The sequence below is a fragment of the Tenrec ecaudatus genome, chromosome 13 (genome assembly GCF_050624435.1).
Source record: "Tenrec ecaudatus isolate mTenEca1 chromosome 13, mTenEca1.hap1, whole genome shotgun sequence".
In the NCBI taxonomy this organism is placed as follows: domain Eukaryota; kingdom Metazoa; phylum Chordata; class Mammalia; order Afrosoricida; family Tenrecidae; genus Tenrec; species Tenrec ecaudatus.
In genome coordinates this window covers 20282531-20299566 of record NC_134542.1, presented here as the reverse complement: position 1 = coordinate 20299566, position 17036 = coordinate 20282531, and the positions used below count along the sequence as shown (strand labels likewise).

General features: G+C 49.8%; 1 protein-coding gene across 2 annotated transcripts in view; it reads left to right on the top strand.

Moving 5' to 3' along the window:
• Positions 1 to 16774, top strand: part of ARPC2 (actin related protein 2/3 complex subunit 2) — a 33303-nt gene extending 16529 nt beyond the window's left edge. For both annotated transcript variants that reach the window (XM_075530205.1, XM_075530206.1), the window contains 7 exons: positions 1738 to 1783; positions 4600 to 4786; positions 5374 to 5467; positions 12223 to 12349; positions 13954 to 14054; positions 14333 to 14433; positions 16318 to 16774. In XM_075530205.1, the coding sequence (XP_075386320.1) occupies positions 1738 to 1783; positions 4600 to 4786; positions 5374 to 5467; positions 12223 to 12349; positions 13954 to 14054; positions 14333 to 14433; positions 16318 to 16342 (681 nt within the window). In that variant the 3' untranslated portion in view covers positions 16343 to 16774. The remainder of the gene's footprint in view (positions 1 to 1737; positions 1784 to 4599; positions 4787 to 5373; positions 5468 to 12222; positions 12350 to 13953; positions 14055 to 14332; positions 14434 to 16317) is intronic.
• The last annotated feature ends 262 nt before the right edge of the window (positions 16775 to 17036 follow it).

Below are 17036 nucleotides of genomic sequence, written 5' to 3'. Positions count from 1 at the left end.
TAGCTTTGTTTTCTTTCTTTCGTTTTTGTTTTCTTTAAGCTTGTTTTCTTTCCACATAGCTACCTTCCCACTGCTAATGCTCCTATGTACCAGTTAAGTCCAAACTATTTCATCCAAATAAAAGTAGCTTGTTTTTTGAACCTGTCAGCCTAGGAACAGATTCTGCCCTGTGGATCATTCAATCTGGCAAAGACAAAATTGGGGGGCAGGGAGGGGACTCTAGTTTTTGTCATTTACATAAAAAATCTGTAGAATAGCCAGGCCAACAGTATTGCTTTTAAAGGAGTGAGGGCGGTAATCAAGGATACACAACCTTTAGTGGATCACACTGTATTTGTAGCTGACAGTTCAAGCCCACCAGCCGCTCCACAGGAGAAAGATGAAACTGTAGTCTTCTCTATAAGGGTTTACAGGCCCAAAACCCCTATCTGCGATGAAACCAATTAGATGGCAGTAGGTTTGGGGTGTGGTGTCCAGTTTCCTATTGTCTTTGCCATAACAGCTGGTTAGGAGTGAGGTGAGTCTGAAGTGTATGAGATAGAGGGCTAACTGAATATCATAGTCTGGCTGTGACTTCTCTCTCGAGTTTGACAGCCTCTGCTTTCTGCCCTCTTGGAAACAGATGTAGCGAATACCAAACAAAGGAGCTCAGAGGGACCTTGTGTAGGGTTTCCAAGGCTGCAAGTCTTGACGGGAGCAGACAGCCTCCTGTCTCTCCCACATGAGATTGCCGGGTTTGAACCACCAACCTTGCAGTTCGAAGCCCAGTGCTTTCCGAGCAGCACCCCCTGTCCTCCTTTTTTGGAGGAGAAGAGAGAATCTAGAGCAGGTGTTGATGAGGCTTAATGGTGACGCCTATGAGGTGTCAGTGGGACCAGGTGCCAGGTATCAAAAGACCCAAAACAAACTATTATATCAATTTGAATAAGGGGGGTTGGAGTGGAGACCCAAGGCTATCTGTACACAATTGGACATTGCTCACCTCCCCCCAAGAAAGGTTACAAGGAAGGGACCATTAAACAAACCCAGGTGCAGCACCGAAGAAACACATCATTTCTCTAGTTCCTGAATGCTTCCTCCCCCCCCACAACCATGACCCAGTTCTACCTTGCAAATCCGGTTAGACTGGAGTACTCACATTGGTACAGATAAGAGCTCTCATGGAATTCAGGACAGATAAAACCGTCTGAAACAGTAGCGGGAGTAGAGATGATAATGAGATGATTTGGGGGGGAAGGGGCTACCATCACAAGGTTGAATATATAGTCCACCCCCCAGCGGAACAAGTAACAGTAATGCGGGTGAAGGGAGACAACAAACGGACTGTGTAAGACACGAAATAATAACATTGGACAAGGATTCATGTAGGTGGGGGTGGGGAGGGGGAAAAAAGGAGCAGATATCAAGGGCTTAAGTAGGAAATGTTGATGGCAACATATGTACAAGTGTGCTTAATACAATTGATGTATGGATTGTCTAGCTTTATTAAGAGCCCCCCAATAATGAAAAAAATGATTTTTTAAAATAATGCAGCCTTGTTACAGGAAGGCAGGCCTTCCACCAGCCTTTTGGAGGGGCTTGCCTGGTCATAGTCAGATGAACCCATCTCCCTTCAGAGTACTCCACAGTCACCCACCACAGAAAACCTGGGGCAGAATAGCGTGCACACACCACACTGTGTAATGCTCACGGGCAGGCTGGGCCTTTGCATTAACATACTGTTCTTCTGTGTTCTAGCTACTAAAGAGGGTGTACGGAAGTTTCTTGGTAAATCCAGAATCAGGTATGTTATCATATGATCAGCTCCGTGGAATGAGATGGAAAGGGTGGGGTGGGATGGGTGTGTGTGTGTGTGTGTGTGTGTGTGTGTGTGTGTCTCCATCTCCCCCCCCCCCGTACTTGGTATTATTCATTTTAACAAATATTTCTGCGTGCATCAAGTTCCCACTTCAGCTCCTTTCCTAACAATAGCTTATAAGGGATTTCCTTCTGTCCAGTTTTAAGTTATTCGATAGGGTAAAATAACTCTTTCAGCGGAGGGGCCGGGACAGTATTGAATTAGTTAAAGTGCCTTTTTAGAAGTATGCACAAACACTGAGTCCCAGCCCCCAATCGCCCCTCTTTACACTGCACATTTAGATTTAGAGGGGAGAGGACTGTGGAAAGATGGCATGGTCCCCCTTTAGCTAAATCAACTATGTTGTATAGTTTAAACACTTATAAGTGGGGGACAAAAGGAAGCTTTTTATCCCTGTGAAGTGGTAGGTCCCAAAATCTCAGGCCTTTCATCAGACCCCAGAATGGGGATCTTTTTGCTTCGAGAATCACCAGCAACAGAAGTCATTGCTGGAAAATGGATTCTGTCTCTTGCTGACCCCAGACGTGTTAGAGCGGAGCTGGACTTTGTAAGGGTGTCACTGCGGGTTCTTCCAAAAGCAGATCCCCAGGCTGGTCTGGCATGCTGCCCCGGGCAGGCACTGACCAGACTCCTCGGGAAACAGTGTCTGTTAAAGAAAAATGCCCTTGAACGTGCTGTGGGGAGTATGTTTGAGTGGTAGCTTTAACAGCACTAAAATACGTTGATCCTCCATATTCAGTGACCAAATGTGTCACAGACATAGAAGCCAGAGGACAAATAACAGAGGCTGCTTTAAGAGAGACCAGAGGTTTTTTTAATTATTATTTTATTTTTATGATTCTCAATGTCAGAATCAGATCTAGAACAGAAGAATGCTATAGAAACTCTTTCGGGCATGCTTGTCACAGCTCACATCCCCAAATCTGTCAGAAGAGACCGTAAGCCCTCCTCGCGTCCTTAAGCCTGGTTTATAGTCTGGCTTTTGCTGTGGTTTTATCCCGTTTGTTTTACTTGGCTTCTTTTTAAAACAGCAGACCTCAGCTCTTAAATATTTCCTGTTTAATCTTATCTCGTTGTAGTCTATTTACTTCTCTGGTTTTCAGGTGCCCAGAATGGAGTGGTGATTGGTATTATTTAATATTGGAGTGCCAAGAATGTGCTCAGTACTATCTAGAACAGAGTTAGATAGTCCATGCCCTATAAGAGCTAGCTCCCACCGAAGACACAGACCTCCAGAAGGCTCTGAGGGAAATGAAAACAGGAGCACCGTGTAGAGGCTTAGGAATCGATGACCCATTATGCCCCCGGCACTTGTAAACAGAGTACTTTCTTAAGTTCTCCCAGCAGTCCCTCACCCCCTCCCTCTTTTAACAGAGGATGCCCGCCATCATGGCAGTGAGGCCATTGCCTAAAGTCACCGATTTGGCAGGTCTATAGTTTCCTATCCTGTATTTGAGAAGCGCGAGTCTGTCCTTTAGTATTTTTATTTTCATTTTAACCGTTTTATTGAAACATGAGTCCCATATCGTACAGTTCAGTAGTTGCAGCAGATTATACAGAGAGTTGTGCAGTCATGACCACAGTCCACTTTAGAACGTTTTCTTCCTTCTCGTTATTTATAGCTCGCTCCACAGCCTCCCCTGCCGTAAGCCTAAGGTGCTATTAATCCAGTCACTGCCTCTGTACCTACCACCCTGCATTTCATACAGAAGAGCATGCCCTACCCCAAAAATAATAAATACCAAAATGAGACGGAGAAGAGCCTCGATAGAAAAGAAAACAGAAAATAAAACCTAGAACAAATTAAAATGAGTCAAAAGAGAACCAATGGTAGGGTGTTATGGTCGAACCTGATCACGGTATACAAATGAAAGCCATTGGGACTTCAAAAAGTTAGTGAGAAAATGGCATTAAGAGGTAGTGGAATTTTTTAGCACCCCCCCCCCCAGCACCCCCTCTAAACCTTGCCTCCTCTTGCCGCACAGGCACCTTGTTTGATGGCCTGTCAAGGGGTAGGCAGTTTCCAGGCTAATGAGCGAGAACCCGTCCTAAGAGCATCTCAAGGTCGTATCTGTGAGGAAGTCAGAGCAGGGGTGGGCGGCTCATATTTAGCAGCCCTTTTCGGAATTGAAGCCTCACGAACAGCCAGAGAAGGTGCTTGTGAGTAGGACTTGGTACTGGCCCTCCCAGGCGGGGGCAAATAGATCAGGGAGCTAGCTGTCTGGAAGTCGGACCTTCACAACTTAGAGCCTTGCTGTGCCCTGTTGTCAAAGCTCCCAACTACTGACCACACCACTGCTGACCGCGCCAACACTGAACACATGAAATGTCACCGCCTCCAACAGGACAGGGAAGGCTTCACGGATGGGGTTGGTGAGAGATGGAATTGAAAGATTTTTCCAGGAACATTTTGAAGTCCTCTTAAATCTCCCCCTCCCAATTATCTTGAGGACACTAGATTGCTAATCAAATTTCCCAGATTATGACTTCCTTCCATTCCCGGCTTTAATCCGTCATCTTTGTGATTGATTCCGATTTCTGCTGTGGTGGCTGTGCAGTGCTGCAGAGGCCTTGCAGGTCCTAGCAACCCCTTGGCCAACAGAAAGAAACCCTGCCCCCACACCCACCCGCTGCGGCTCGTCCTATTTGTTTTCCTTAGCATTGCTAATTCGATCTCTGTTTATGGAGATTGTAAGTATAGCTTCAGGCTTTTGTTTTGCTTTTGTTTTGTTCCCCTCCAGGATACAATGTCTCTTTGCTATATGACCTTGAAAATCTGCCCGCTTCCAAGGATTCCATCGTGCATCAGGCTGGCATGTTGAAACGGAATTGTTTTGCCTCTGTCTTTGAGAAATACTTCCAATTCCAAGAAGAGGGCAAGGAAGGCGAGAACCGGGCAGTTATCCATTACAGGGACGATGAGACCATGTGAGTAGCTGAGCTGGGCCTGGAGCCTGCTGGACTGGCTCTCATCAGATGGCTGCTGGGGGGACATGGCCAGGTCAGACCCCCTTTCTGGATTGTGTTAGTCCCACTGAAGCATTATTCTCATAAAATGCCTTAAGTTGGGATGTAGACAATGAAGAAAAAGTAAGCGAAAGTTAGGCAAGTTCTCTTAGGCTCCAGATAGAGACTTGGCAAAAGGGTGACGAGAATCCAGTACTCTCCACTACTCTGAGCCCTCTCCAAGAGGTCATCTGAGCAAACCACTGGGAGCCAGAGGGTGGTCCTTGGTTCCATTGTTGTAACTCAGAGGTTATCTTCATACCGAAGCCTCCTAAGAGATGTGAAGCAGAGACCTGAGAACCCTAACTCAAGATTCCATGTCCATAGCATCCACTTTGGGTCATTTCCACTTCTGTCCCCTCTTAGGCATGCACTTGTCCGCCTTTTTCTTGGCCCCAAGTGCCTACTCTCCCTGGCATGCCTTGTTTTGCTGATTTGCGCCGTTAGCCTGCTACTTCGTAACAACCCAAGCTGCTCTAGACTGACTCTCGTGGGTTTGTTCCCTTCAGGTATGTTGAATCCAAAAAAGACAGAGTCACGGTAGTCTTCAGCACAGTGTTTAAAGACGACGACGATGTAGTCATTGGGAAGGTGTTTATGCAGGTATGGAAGGCGCTCTGGTGGAGGGCGGGGGGCCGTGGCATGGTGTTGGGTCCTTTGCAGGAAGCCCATAACCGCTCTCAGTTGAGACTGGAGTGTGTTGGCGATGCTGTTCAACGGCTCCCACGGACTCACTGGGAGGTTTTCGTTGTTCTCCGTGCTTGTTCTGCCCTGGCAAGACAAGACCAGAGGAGGGCTGGAACAGCAGGGCTTGATGTAAAAATGGAATGAAAAGTTAGAAATAAAAGTCATAAACTTATTTCTCACACCATCAATGCCATCAAGTCGGGGCACTTGCAAATGAGGAGACCACCATTTGCTGCTTCCTAAAGAACTGCAGGTTCTGGGGGTAGCCATGCCGATGCTGTCTTTAGCATTACTGAAGTTCAAAGGGCGCCTTTTTAAAGATTCTGAAGTGACGATTGCTGCCCATTTCAGTGAGTTGACTCCAGCTCAGGGGCCCTTAACGGGTTCCCAAGGCTGTAAACCTTTCTGGGAGCCATCCGCCTCGTCTCTCTCACCTAAGACCAGCTGGTGCGTTTGCACTGCCACCTTGTTACCAGCTGCACCAAGGTTAGGAAACACGAAGAAGTCAGGAGCCAAAGTCAAAACTGTAACGTCCTAAAGACTATCGACTCCCACCCAAAACTCACGCAAAATTGCCTGAGGAGAATGAGCTGAGGGGGAGGACTCGGGTGAAGCTTTCCTGAGCGTTTTTATTAAAAATTGCTCAACAGCCATAATCAGATGTTCACATTGTCTGGCCCTCTGAGGAGTCAGCGGGCAAAAGCCCTTGAGCATCCCAAAGCGCTGTTGCCATGGCCTCTGCTCGTGACTGGACCACTTCCACCACTCATCAGCCATTGCTGTGATGTGCTTAGCATTAGGGGTAAAGATGCTTCATTTCCTGGTACAGTCCTTCACGGAAATGCTTCAGGATCCTATTTAAAATGTCTGTTGAAAGCTCTTGCTGTCTACCACTGAGTACCACAGATTGAGTACCCCATCAAGTAGAAAGGTTGCTTAACTTTAATTTCTCACGCAGAATGTCAGCAGAACCCACTGAGATGTCTATGGTGTTGGCCGTCTTCAGTTAGGGCAGAGACAAGGTTAATTTTTGCCTCCCAAAGATAGGAGAAGGTTGTGCCCCTGAAGGCTTCTTCGTTAACATCTTTTAAAAAAAATCTTTAGTTGCCCGGGGCCCGGCCACTCCCCAGCCTGACCCTGAAAATAAAGCTGCTTTCTCCTGGCATCTCGTCCCCTCAAAAAAAAAAAATCTTATCCCCCCTTTTTTAAAAATCATTTTATTGGGGGCTTATACAACTCATCACAATCCATACATACACCCATTGTGTCGAGCACATTTATACATTTGTTGCCCTCATCATTCACAAAACATTTGCTTTTTACTTGAGCCATTGATGTCAGCTCCTCTTTTTCCCCTCCTTCCCCACCCTCCCTCTGTCATGAACCCTTGATAATTTATAAAAAATAATTTTTTTCATGTCTTACACTGTCTGACATCTCCCTTCACCCACTTTTCTGTTGTCTGTCCCCCAGGGAGAAGGTTATATGTAGATACTTGTATCGGTTCCCCCTTTCTACCCCACCTTTCTTATCCCTTCTTAAAACAAGTTACCCAGGGGGGAGCGGAGAGGGGAGGATGAGCTGATACCAAGGGTTCAAGTACAAAGCACATGTTTTGAAAATGATGATGGCAACCAATGTACAAATGTGCTTGACACAATGGATGGATGGTGATAAGAGTTGTACAAGTCCCCAATAAAATGATTTTTTTAAAAACAAGTTACCCATTAGTAAATTACCGATTTGGTGGGGGATGAGGGGGGGCGTTGTCCCCTAAACTCATCATTAGCATCAGGAATTTCACCATCCCTCCATCCAAGCATCCCCTGTGTGATGTTTTGTTCTTTAATTTTAGCTAAGCCCATGTTACTCTCCTGATTCGGGGCTCTGTTCAAACTGGTCACCTTGGTGCCGCAAATGAGAATCCTGATCAGACTTGACATGTAACAAGTTACTGAGTTTATTTTTATCCCCCAAAAGAGTTCTAATCTTTACGTAGTTTTTCACTGTATGCATTTTCTATACTATGACCCTTCCCGTGTGTGCATATTACGTAGCTTTCCTGCCCGGTGTCTTTGGTCCAAAGCTCCGGTCAGGTTTCTCACCTGCTTCATTTCCCTCAGTTCATGGTCTCCACTTGACTTTGTTTAGCCCTAAGATCTTTCCAGAATGAAGAGACTAGAAGATTCTTTAGTGGTAGAGGTCACCCTCGGATGCATCTCTCAGAGGAAGCTTATTAATAAGAACAGTAATGGATTTAACAGAACATTATGTAATTAGGTTCTGGGTACGACTGAACCCGGCCGTTAACAGCCCCGTGGAGCTTCGTCATCTTGTCAGCCGGGCAGTTGTTGGCTCCAGGCCCTGAGAGCTCATTGGTCAAGTGGTGTCCACACTAGTTTCTTCTGAGATAGGTCCTTCTTCAAGATGGAGCACGCTGCTTGCGTGCTCACAGAAAGAAACGGGCCTGTCCCTTCTGTTCGTTGGCACGATGGTGAGATTTAAGAGTTCTGAGACAGGATATTTTTTGCCAAGACAAGCTGGAAGGCATCTGTGCTTAATCTAGCAGTGTACTTTTCAGGGGCCTCAGAAAGTGTGTGGGAAAATGGAGTGAGAAGACAGTGCGGTGTTTCCATAAACTACGGTCCCCTCAGGTGTCGTCTTCCACGTGGCTAGTGATGCCCCGATTTGAGCCCTTTCTCCTGCCTTTCTGTTTGGGCGAGTCAGTCGTAAACTGTAGTTTGGTGTCTCCGTACAGGAACTTTACAAGGTGAATGTTGTGGAGTACAGTTTTTTACAAGAGCCTCCGCCTCTTGTGTCCACTGACTCGGCCTCTAGACAAACATTCTGTGTTTTATGCAGATCTGACAGGCATTAAATGCAGTAGCTCAGAAGCTGTGCTAAATTCAGACTGACTGGCTAATTTTAAAAGCTATGAGATATATATTTAGATTTGGCTGGGTTTTTTTTCACCAGTCCTGTTCCATTCTGTCTCAGGAGACAACTGATTTATACTTGAAACAGATCTTATCTCAGAGAACTTACTGGGAATTTGTTCCTTAGATTTTGTATTTTTTAGCATCTGAATTTAAACTCTAGGCCTCAAAGTACAAGGCGCTTGTCTGAAAGACAGCAAAGCCCCTCAGTCTTTACACTAGCCTTCCTTCAGCTAGAGCCTGCGCTGTGGGGTCCAGCACTAGGAAAAGGGCCGAGCTCTGGAAGCCTTCTGCCCTGCCGTCCTCTGCAGACTCGGCAGTGCATGACTTCCTGTGGAGGACCATACAGCACTGGACCGACTTTGCTGAATTTGCTACAGGAAACCCCTCTGAGGTTTGGCCTGGGCTAGCTGTGACACATGTCTAGCATAGAAGCCCTGCGAGCCTAGCACAGAAAGGTGCTGCTGTGTGGAGCTCTGCGTGGCCACCCCTCGGCTTGCTGTAGCCCAGGTGCCCTTCCCCGTGCCAGCCTGCAAACCCACGCCCGATCAGAGCTGGACTCATGGGCTTTCCCTCTGGCAGGCCAACTGACGCATTGACCCTCTAGGACAGAGAAGAACTGCACGTGTGGGTTTCCAAGACTCACTCTTTACATGAGTAGAAAGACTCACCTTTCTCCTGCTGAGCAGCTGGCCGTTTCAAACTGCTGACCTTGTAGTTAGCAGCCCAAGGTGCAACCACTATGCCATCGGGTCTCCTGTATTCCTGACCAGTTGTTGTAAATGTATGCTTTTCCATGTACAGAACTGATGCCGTGTTAATGAGCCACCCCAGGGTTACAGGTAGCGCCCCTGGTTGTAAACACACACGCTTTACATGTATTGGGAAATTGCGCCTTAGAGACGCTTCACAAACTCAAGAAAGCACTAGCCAGCCATAGGCGGGGCAAATCCACGTGGCCAGCTGTGCTGGGAGACAGCAAGCACTCCTTGTGCTTTGTGTTGCTTGAGCTTGGCTACACAGAAAACCGTCCAGCACGGAGTTTGATCTGCACGGTGTGCTTTATGTACAAGTTGTCACCTGCGGGCCGGTGAAGGTAATGACGCATTTGTTACTGATCTGGTTAGCCAGAGTCTCTTCTTAGTGATCCTTACTACAAAACTGTATTCTGTATGCATTTCCTACTTGACACTTGGAAAAATAATGACTGGTCTGCTGGTGTATATGTTGTGAATGCTGTCTGCCCGTATTCGCATTGCCTAGCTCCCCCTCCCTCTTTCTCACTAATACCAAGCATACACAATTGAGGGGAGAGGGTAAATCTCTGTCTGAAGAATTGTATTTTCCTACTAGACTCTTTTCCCCCCCATCTCTCCTTTTTTACTTCAAAATTAACAGAGAGGAAACTAGACTGACTTCTTTCCTCAAACTTTCCTCACCACCACCACCACCACCTCCCCTGCCCCCTCCCCCAAAAAAAAATTCTAAAGGAACTTTTAACTCTTGGATCACCAACCCCTTGAGAATCTGACTGACTGGACCCTGTTGGCAGGGAAATGCACACGTGTGATCATCGCGGTGTGCCTCTGCCCTGGCGTGTGGCAGGTAGATGGTAGCAGTGCTGACATGGATGTTGAGGTGCACGGAACGCCAAAGTCCCGCACAGAACCTTGTGTTTCATAGGTTGTGTTTTCAGAAGGGGCCTGAGGAGACGTTTGAGAGATAGTGTTGATTTGGTAAGACTGAAGGATAAAACCCAGTAAGATTTAGAAGACTTCCTGACGTCCTTGCAGAATGAACGCTGTTTTCCAAGAAGACAGCTAGGGAACCCTTATGTAGGAATTCCATTTTGAATCGCCCTGTCTCCCTCCTGGCCTCTTCAGATGTTTTTCCTGCTGGGTACAAAATGTATTTCAGAGGGAGCCAAACAAACCCATCTTAGGGTAACTGAGCATCCTCAGCCATTAAAAGCCAAACCCTTCCAGCCTCGGAAGCCAGGTCGTCCGGTAAAACAGGCAGGGGCCTAGCGAGTCATTAGACCTTCCCTAGTGTTGCCCTTCTTGGTTGCAGGATTGATTGTATAGTCCTCCTTCCTGCAAAGGATGTCTCGGTTGAGGTGTATAAAAAGGACGTGAAAGCCCACCTGCTGCCCCCAGCTATAAGAAATGGTGTCCCAGAAGAGAGACTATGTGAGCATCAGTTGAACATTCCGCAGAGAGCAGTTGTGTAAGGAGAATACCTTATTAGGGACCTCGGGAAGTTCTTGTTTCCATCCTTCTGCCATCATGTGGGAAGAGACCCACCCATGGATCTGAATCATCTGGTTTTACTGGCCTTGCTGGAAAGTCTAGTTCTGGTTCTGTGGGCTGGGTTGAGAGAGCGGGGCAGTACATTGTTGTCTCTACATAGGAATGTGCCGCCTTTGGAAGAGCAGGTGGTGTGGAGGTGAGGACCCAGAGGAATGAGTTGGTTTACACTCTTCAGACCTTCCTCCGTACTTTGATGGAGGGATAGATAGCTCAAGGCAGAGTGGCAGCTCCAGAGGCAGCCAGTAGCCAGCATTGAACATCAGGCTTCCAGTAGTTCTCAGGTCACCCAATCTCAACGTCTTTCTGATCACTACAGCAGTTTGGCTCTGAGAGCTTCTGCCCCAGGAAGGGCTTCCGTTTGGTCTAGAGTTCTGATGACTCCCAATAGTAATGTGGTCTAAATGCCTCTGTGAAGACGCTGGGCCAGGAGAAAGCTCAGTGTTCGTGAAACTCAAGGAGTGGAAATGAAAACTGGATCAGATCATTGGAGGCTTTGTTGGTTAGCTTTTGTAAGAACTCAGTGTGCAGTTGTTAGCACTTCTCAAAAGTCGACAAGTTCTCACGATGCTCTCCGAGTAGGAGAACTGAGGCTTAATGCTGACTGAGTAGTCCAGTGTTTGAGTGCTGGCGTGAACCTTGAAAATCGGGCCAGAGCAGGATTGGAGGCTGTTGCTTTGCGCCTTGGAGCAGAGCTCTGCCCTGGCAGTGACTCCACCCCGAGCTAGCATGTTTGTGGGACAAAAGCAGGCTGGCTGCCTGTTAGGCATGAAGCGCACGCTCACACATCAGGGAATGGGGGCCATGGTTCTGCACCAGAATCCCCTGGAAAGTTGTAGCTTGTAGCAGACCAAGATTTGGAGGGTGGGGGGGTTGTAAGGCTTTGCTTTATATGTAAAGTAGGGAAGACTTCAAGCAGCACTGTGAAGCCTTGACCATGCTAAAATGGACCCATCCCTTCAATGTGAGAGGCTGGAAAGTTTCCTCTGCCAGCGTGGCTTCCCTTCACCTGAAATTACGAAGATTTCCTGAAAAGCATAATGACCTCTTGTCACAGTAACTCACAGAGTGAGCGGTCATCTTTTTCTAACTGTCATTTAAGTTGACTCCTCCTCGCTTCTCCAAGTGCTTCCGATGTGAGGTTCATTTTCACCACGTGGATTTTCAGATGGAAGTTATCACCTCTGTTGATCCCAAGTGAGAGGAAAGGGCTCGGCAGTCTAAAGAGTCCTTCACCTCTCCTTTTTGAATCGGAAATGTGCTGACACACACGTAGCACGCAGCCCTTGAAATGGTCCCGGCTCAGTGAGGTCTCCTTTCAGCCATCTGCTGGCCCAGGGGTTACAAAGGTCACACCGCGTAGCATACGATGCTGCCCACTAATTTGACACCTTATTCTCTCCTGCTTGTTTCCGCTTCGTCCTGGAAGGAATTCAAAGAAGGCCGCAGAGCCAGCCACACAGCCCCACAGGTCCTCTTCAGCCACAGGGAGCCGCCGCTGGAGCTGAAAGACACGGATGCCGCTGTGGGCGACAACATTGGCTACATCACCTTTGGTACGTGGCCTGCGTCGCCACTGGGTTCACACTGAAAGCTGTTGTCTTAACACACCGTCTCGGGGTCTCCTGGACCTTGATTACAGGGCAAGCCCGGTACTGTTTGTGTGCAGCCTTTGTTTCCGTCCGCCCTTTCTTTTTCCTTCATTTCTTCCTAAACACTGAGGGAGGAGCAGGGTGATTTCGGTGTCTAGTCAGGGGTTCTAGCCAGATCACCACAATGAGCCCGTTGTTGTCGCCCGTGTTTAATTCTGAGCTCCCACCGACACGTCTTCATTGCCTTTGATCACGGCAGCCTGAGCCGGCTGCTTTCACCTGTGTTTCACTCACCTCAGAACTGTTCACCGGTGGTGATCCCGTGAGTTGATTTTTGGTTCTTTGTTGTCTTTAAAATACTTACTTTTCCCTGTCTGTTGTTCCTGTCCCCGTGAGGCGTGTCCTAGAACTGGAGGCGTGCCCTCAGTGATTGACGGTCCAGGTCCCATCAGGATGTCACAGAGTCTGTGAGCCTCCTGGTGGTCATGTCTTTTCCGGCCAGTGAGGATTGACACAGGGACATTCCTTTGGATTTGGCCGGAGTTTGAGTTGCTAGGCCAATGAGGTGGGTAGGTGGAGAAGGGTAGGAGGGGCTGGTCAGCAGGGAGGGGTCACACTCAGTCTTCCAGCTTTTCCTAGCCCCCAGCCAGAGCAGCTCCTCCCTCTAGCCCTCACAATTTGCAGTGATGTGGGTGCAAGTTTGCCGAGCAAAGTGCTCTTGCATTTGAGTTCATACATGCTTGGATCTGTGGCAGTGATTGCAGTTCCCACCATGCACTCTGTCCCACTTCCTCCCTGTGTTTACCATTTCCACTCCTTCTTCCTACCTGTTCCTTCCTGCCTTCTGAGCATGAGCTGCCCTGGGCACTCGGTGGGCCAATTGTCCTCAGGAAGGCCTTAGGCCTCTCCATCAGACATCTTCTAACCCAGTCTGGCTGGTTGAAATTTGAGTCACAGGCGCGTTAAAGAGGAACTGGGGGTCCTGGTCTCCAAGGTGCCACCAGCCTTCATCAAACCAATAAGCCTGGTCCTGTTCCTGCTTCCTTAAGAGAAATGGTTTTCTCCACAGCCCATCCCAATAGCCCTTGCCAGGGGACTTTGATGCTGAAGCAGAACTAGATGGATGGCCGTCTGGCAAGGATTTCAGTCATGTCTCAGAGCCCAGTCCCAGGATGAGCCCTGCCCCTCAGCAGCCCTGTGCCCAGCAGGCTGCCCTTGGGCCCTCAGATCACCTCACTTCTGCCTTCCTCGTCACAAGGAGGAAGCCTGCAGGATGCCTGTGCGCAGGGGAGCCAGTGGGCTGTCCTTACGCCAGAACAAACTCAGTGCCGTCCACTCGATTCCTACTCAGAGTGACCTTATAGGACAGGGCAGAACTGCCCCTCTGACTTTTCCAAGACTCGCTCTTTCTGGGAGTAGAAAACCTCATTTTCTCCCAAGGAGCACTGGTCACCAGCCTTGCTGTTAGCCGCCCCACATGTGAGCCGCGTTGTCCTAAAGCCGACTGCCCACCCCGCTGGGAGTCGCAGCCCACTGAAGGGTTCTCTGTGCCCTTGCTTGCTCTCCAGTGCTGTTCCCGCGCCACACCAACACCAGTGCCCGAGACAACACCATCAACCTGATCCACACGTTCCGGGACTACCTGCACTACCACATCAAGTGCTCCAAGGTGAGAGTCGCCCCAGAGCTCAGCGCCTTCCTGGGCGCCATTCCTCCCCTCCCAAAGAGCCCTTCCTGTAGTCTAGCTTTGGACACGGGCTTGAGGTGGCTGTTTCTGGAGGCTTCTCTCCCGTCCCAGAGAAATGGCTAAGGCTCTGCTTCCCGAATCCCTGCCCCTGGCAGTAGGCCCCAAGTCTACCCGACTAGCCCCTAGCTTCTCAGGAGAGGAGAGCAGAGCCGAGCCGCCCCTCCAGCATGCCTGCCTCAGTGTCTGCTGCTTGTTCACAGGCCTACATTCACACGCGCATGCGGGCGAAAACATCAGACTTCCTCAAGGTGCTGAACCGGGCGCGCCCAGATGCCGAGAAGAAGGAAATGAAAACAATCACGTGAGTAGGGCGGGGCCGCAGCAAGACCCCTCCTGAGCATGCTGCCACGCCAAGGAGCTCCGGTGGCCTGGCCCGGAGGCCGGCCAGCCAGGCTCGGCTGGAGCTCGGAGCAGGCTGAAAATGGGACTGGGAGTCCCATTGCTGAGCGGGCCAGGCCCGAAGTCCTTGTCTCCGCTTGCTTGTGAGCCAGGAGGACAGGAGATAGGAGGGTTCGGTCTGAGCCTGAGTCACTCACAGAGGTCACTCCCATCCTTCTCAAGTCTTCCTGGAGAAAGGGAATCATTTGTTTAAGGGCCTTTTGTTAAATAAATAGTCCCGAAACCACCAGCGTTCTTTGCCTGGTCTGCTTCTCAGACGAGCGGGGTAGCTATATCAGGAGAGGCTAGTGTGACCGAAGGCCTACGCTGTGGTTCCTGTGCTCGGTGCCAGATCTGGGGCCCCCGCCCTCCTTCTCGAGAGACGGTCACAGGTGTGCATCAGCCGTCGTTAGTGCCGGTTGATAGGGGAGTCCATTAAGCCTCTTCCCTGACGTGGGAGGCCATCTGCTGCCACCTGCGTGAGGGGAGAGCCGCCCTCAAGGGGCGGGATTTACCCTTGGCTTACTCGTGCAGAGGGTCGAGAGCCTGTCCGTCCATTAGGAAACAAGCACCAAGGGTGGCCTTGCTCTGCTCCTGCCCTCTGCCTGCTGTCCCTGAGAAATGGCTCGGCCTCTAAGTGGAGCCTCTGCTTCCAGTACAGCGGCAGCGAGATCGCATCCTGGTTGTTGCTTCTCCCCTGCTATGACTCCCACCTGCTCCCCCTGGACTATTCTCTCCATCCTGGAGGTGCCCATATGGCCTTTCACTGGGGCTCTGCTCGAGCCCGGCACCACTCTGGTAACCTCAGGGGTGAGATGGCCAGTCTTGTGCCTCTTTCAGGCAATTCAGTGGTAGCAGGACAGCGTGGCCTGGACAACTGGTCCAAAGCAGAATAGGTCACAGGCTTGCCAGCCTCACCTCCTCTGGGCTCCACCCCCTCCCAGGGGCCCTGCCAGCAGGCGGTCTTGGGGGGCTGCAAAGTAAGAGCAGTTGTAATGGAAGCAGGTTAATCCCTCTCCTAAGAAAGGATGAGTCCTTGAAACTAGCAACCCCGGACGGGGCAGGCTTCTGTGTCTACTCAGAACACCAGACACTGACCTAGTGGAGGCCGGGTGGGAAGTGGCTAGCTGCAGGCAGGAGGGGCCAGGATGCCACCTGGGCAGAGACTACTGTCTGTGGCCCCCTGACCCTGGTGAAAGGAGGGAGCATTCTGTCTCGGGGGAGGATACTTAAAGAAGGGTTTGCGGGCAGGTGAGACATTGGGGCCAGAAACCACGGAGAGCCCATGTTTTTGCTCTTACTTCTCATAGTTCTCAGTTCCACCTTCCAGGCTGCTTTACCAAATGCCCTTGGGTGCCAGTTGTGACCTCTGCCCTTTGGCTGCAGTTTGTTCCTATAGCTGCCTTTGTCTGGAAGCAGTGGGTAGAGCAGGCCCTCTGACCAGGAACCTGGAGTGAGGCAGTCCTTCCAGCCCAGGGTGTAACACTGCTCTCCGGCCTGATGTGCCTGCTGCCGCAGCCCGTTTGTTAGGTGGGGCAGGTCTGTATGTGTGACGCAGTCAGTGTGCTACCCGCCCACTGCCCTGCCGACAGTCAGCCTAAAGGCTAGTGGTGTGGGGGATCCTGACTTGGCTGGGGCCCAGTCTGAAATGGGTGTTAAGCATTCTGCCCCCAAATTCTGAGACTTGGGGGCTCTATACCTGCCCTAGAGCCCCCACATGATCTGCCGGAAGAGTTCCTGGTCCCAGGGTTGGGGGTGCAGATGTCCGCCTGGATCGAGCCTTTACATCTGCTCTCTCTTCTTGAAGGGGGAAGACGTTTTCATCCCGCTAGCTCGCCCAGGAGGTGGACGCGGCTGGAGCTGGACCACTTGCTACTGGACCGTTGTAGCTTCTCCGGCGTACCGTCAGGTCCTTGAGGGAGTCTCTCTGCGTTCCCTTTTGTACACTTCTGGAAAATAATCTGCAGAAACGAGCTGTGCTTGCAAGGACTCCATATTTCCCGAGAATTCAAAACAACAACAACAAAAGAATAATTCCACTTGATCAACTTAATTCCTTTTCTTTATCTCTCTCCTTCGGCCCCCTCCTCAACGCCTCCTCCCTTTCTTTTCCAAGCTGTTTCGCTTTGCAATATGTTACTGATAAGGAGTTGCAGGATAACGCAATCTTAACTTGTTTTCTCTTTTAAGTATTTGAGTTCAAAACTCCTGTATCTAAAGAAAGACGGTTTGGGGTCATTAATAAAGAAAATCTTTCTATCGTTCTTGAGAATCGGGTGGGTTTCTGGAGATGAGGCCAAAGGAGAACGGCGGCGAGAGGAGGGGACGCAGCCTGCTCTGCCCCTGAACTGGCCAAGCTGGGCTAGAAACGTTGGGTCCAGGAGCCCTCGGGGCTCGAGCCTCAGCACCCCCTGGCGGGAGAGAGTGTCTTGCTCTTGAGCTCTCGCCGGTGTTAAACTTGAACATGCGAACAGACTGCTTGTCACTTACGTCTGGTGACCGCTTGACGAATCCTATGTGACAGAG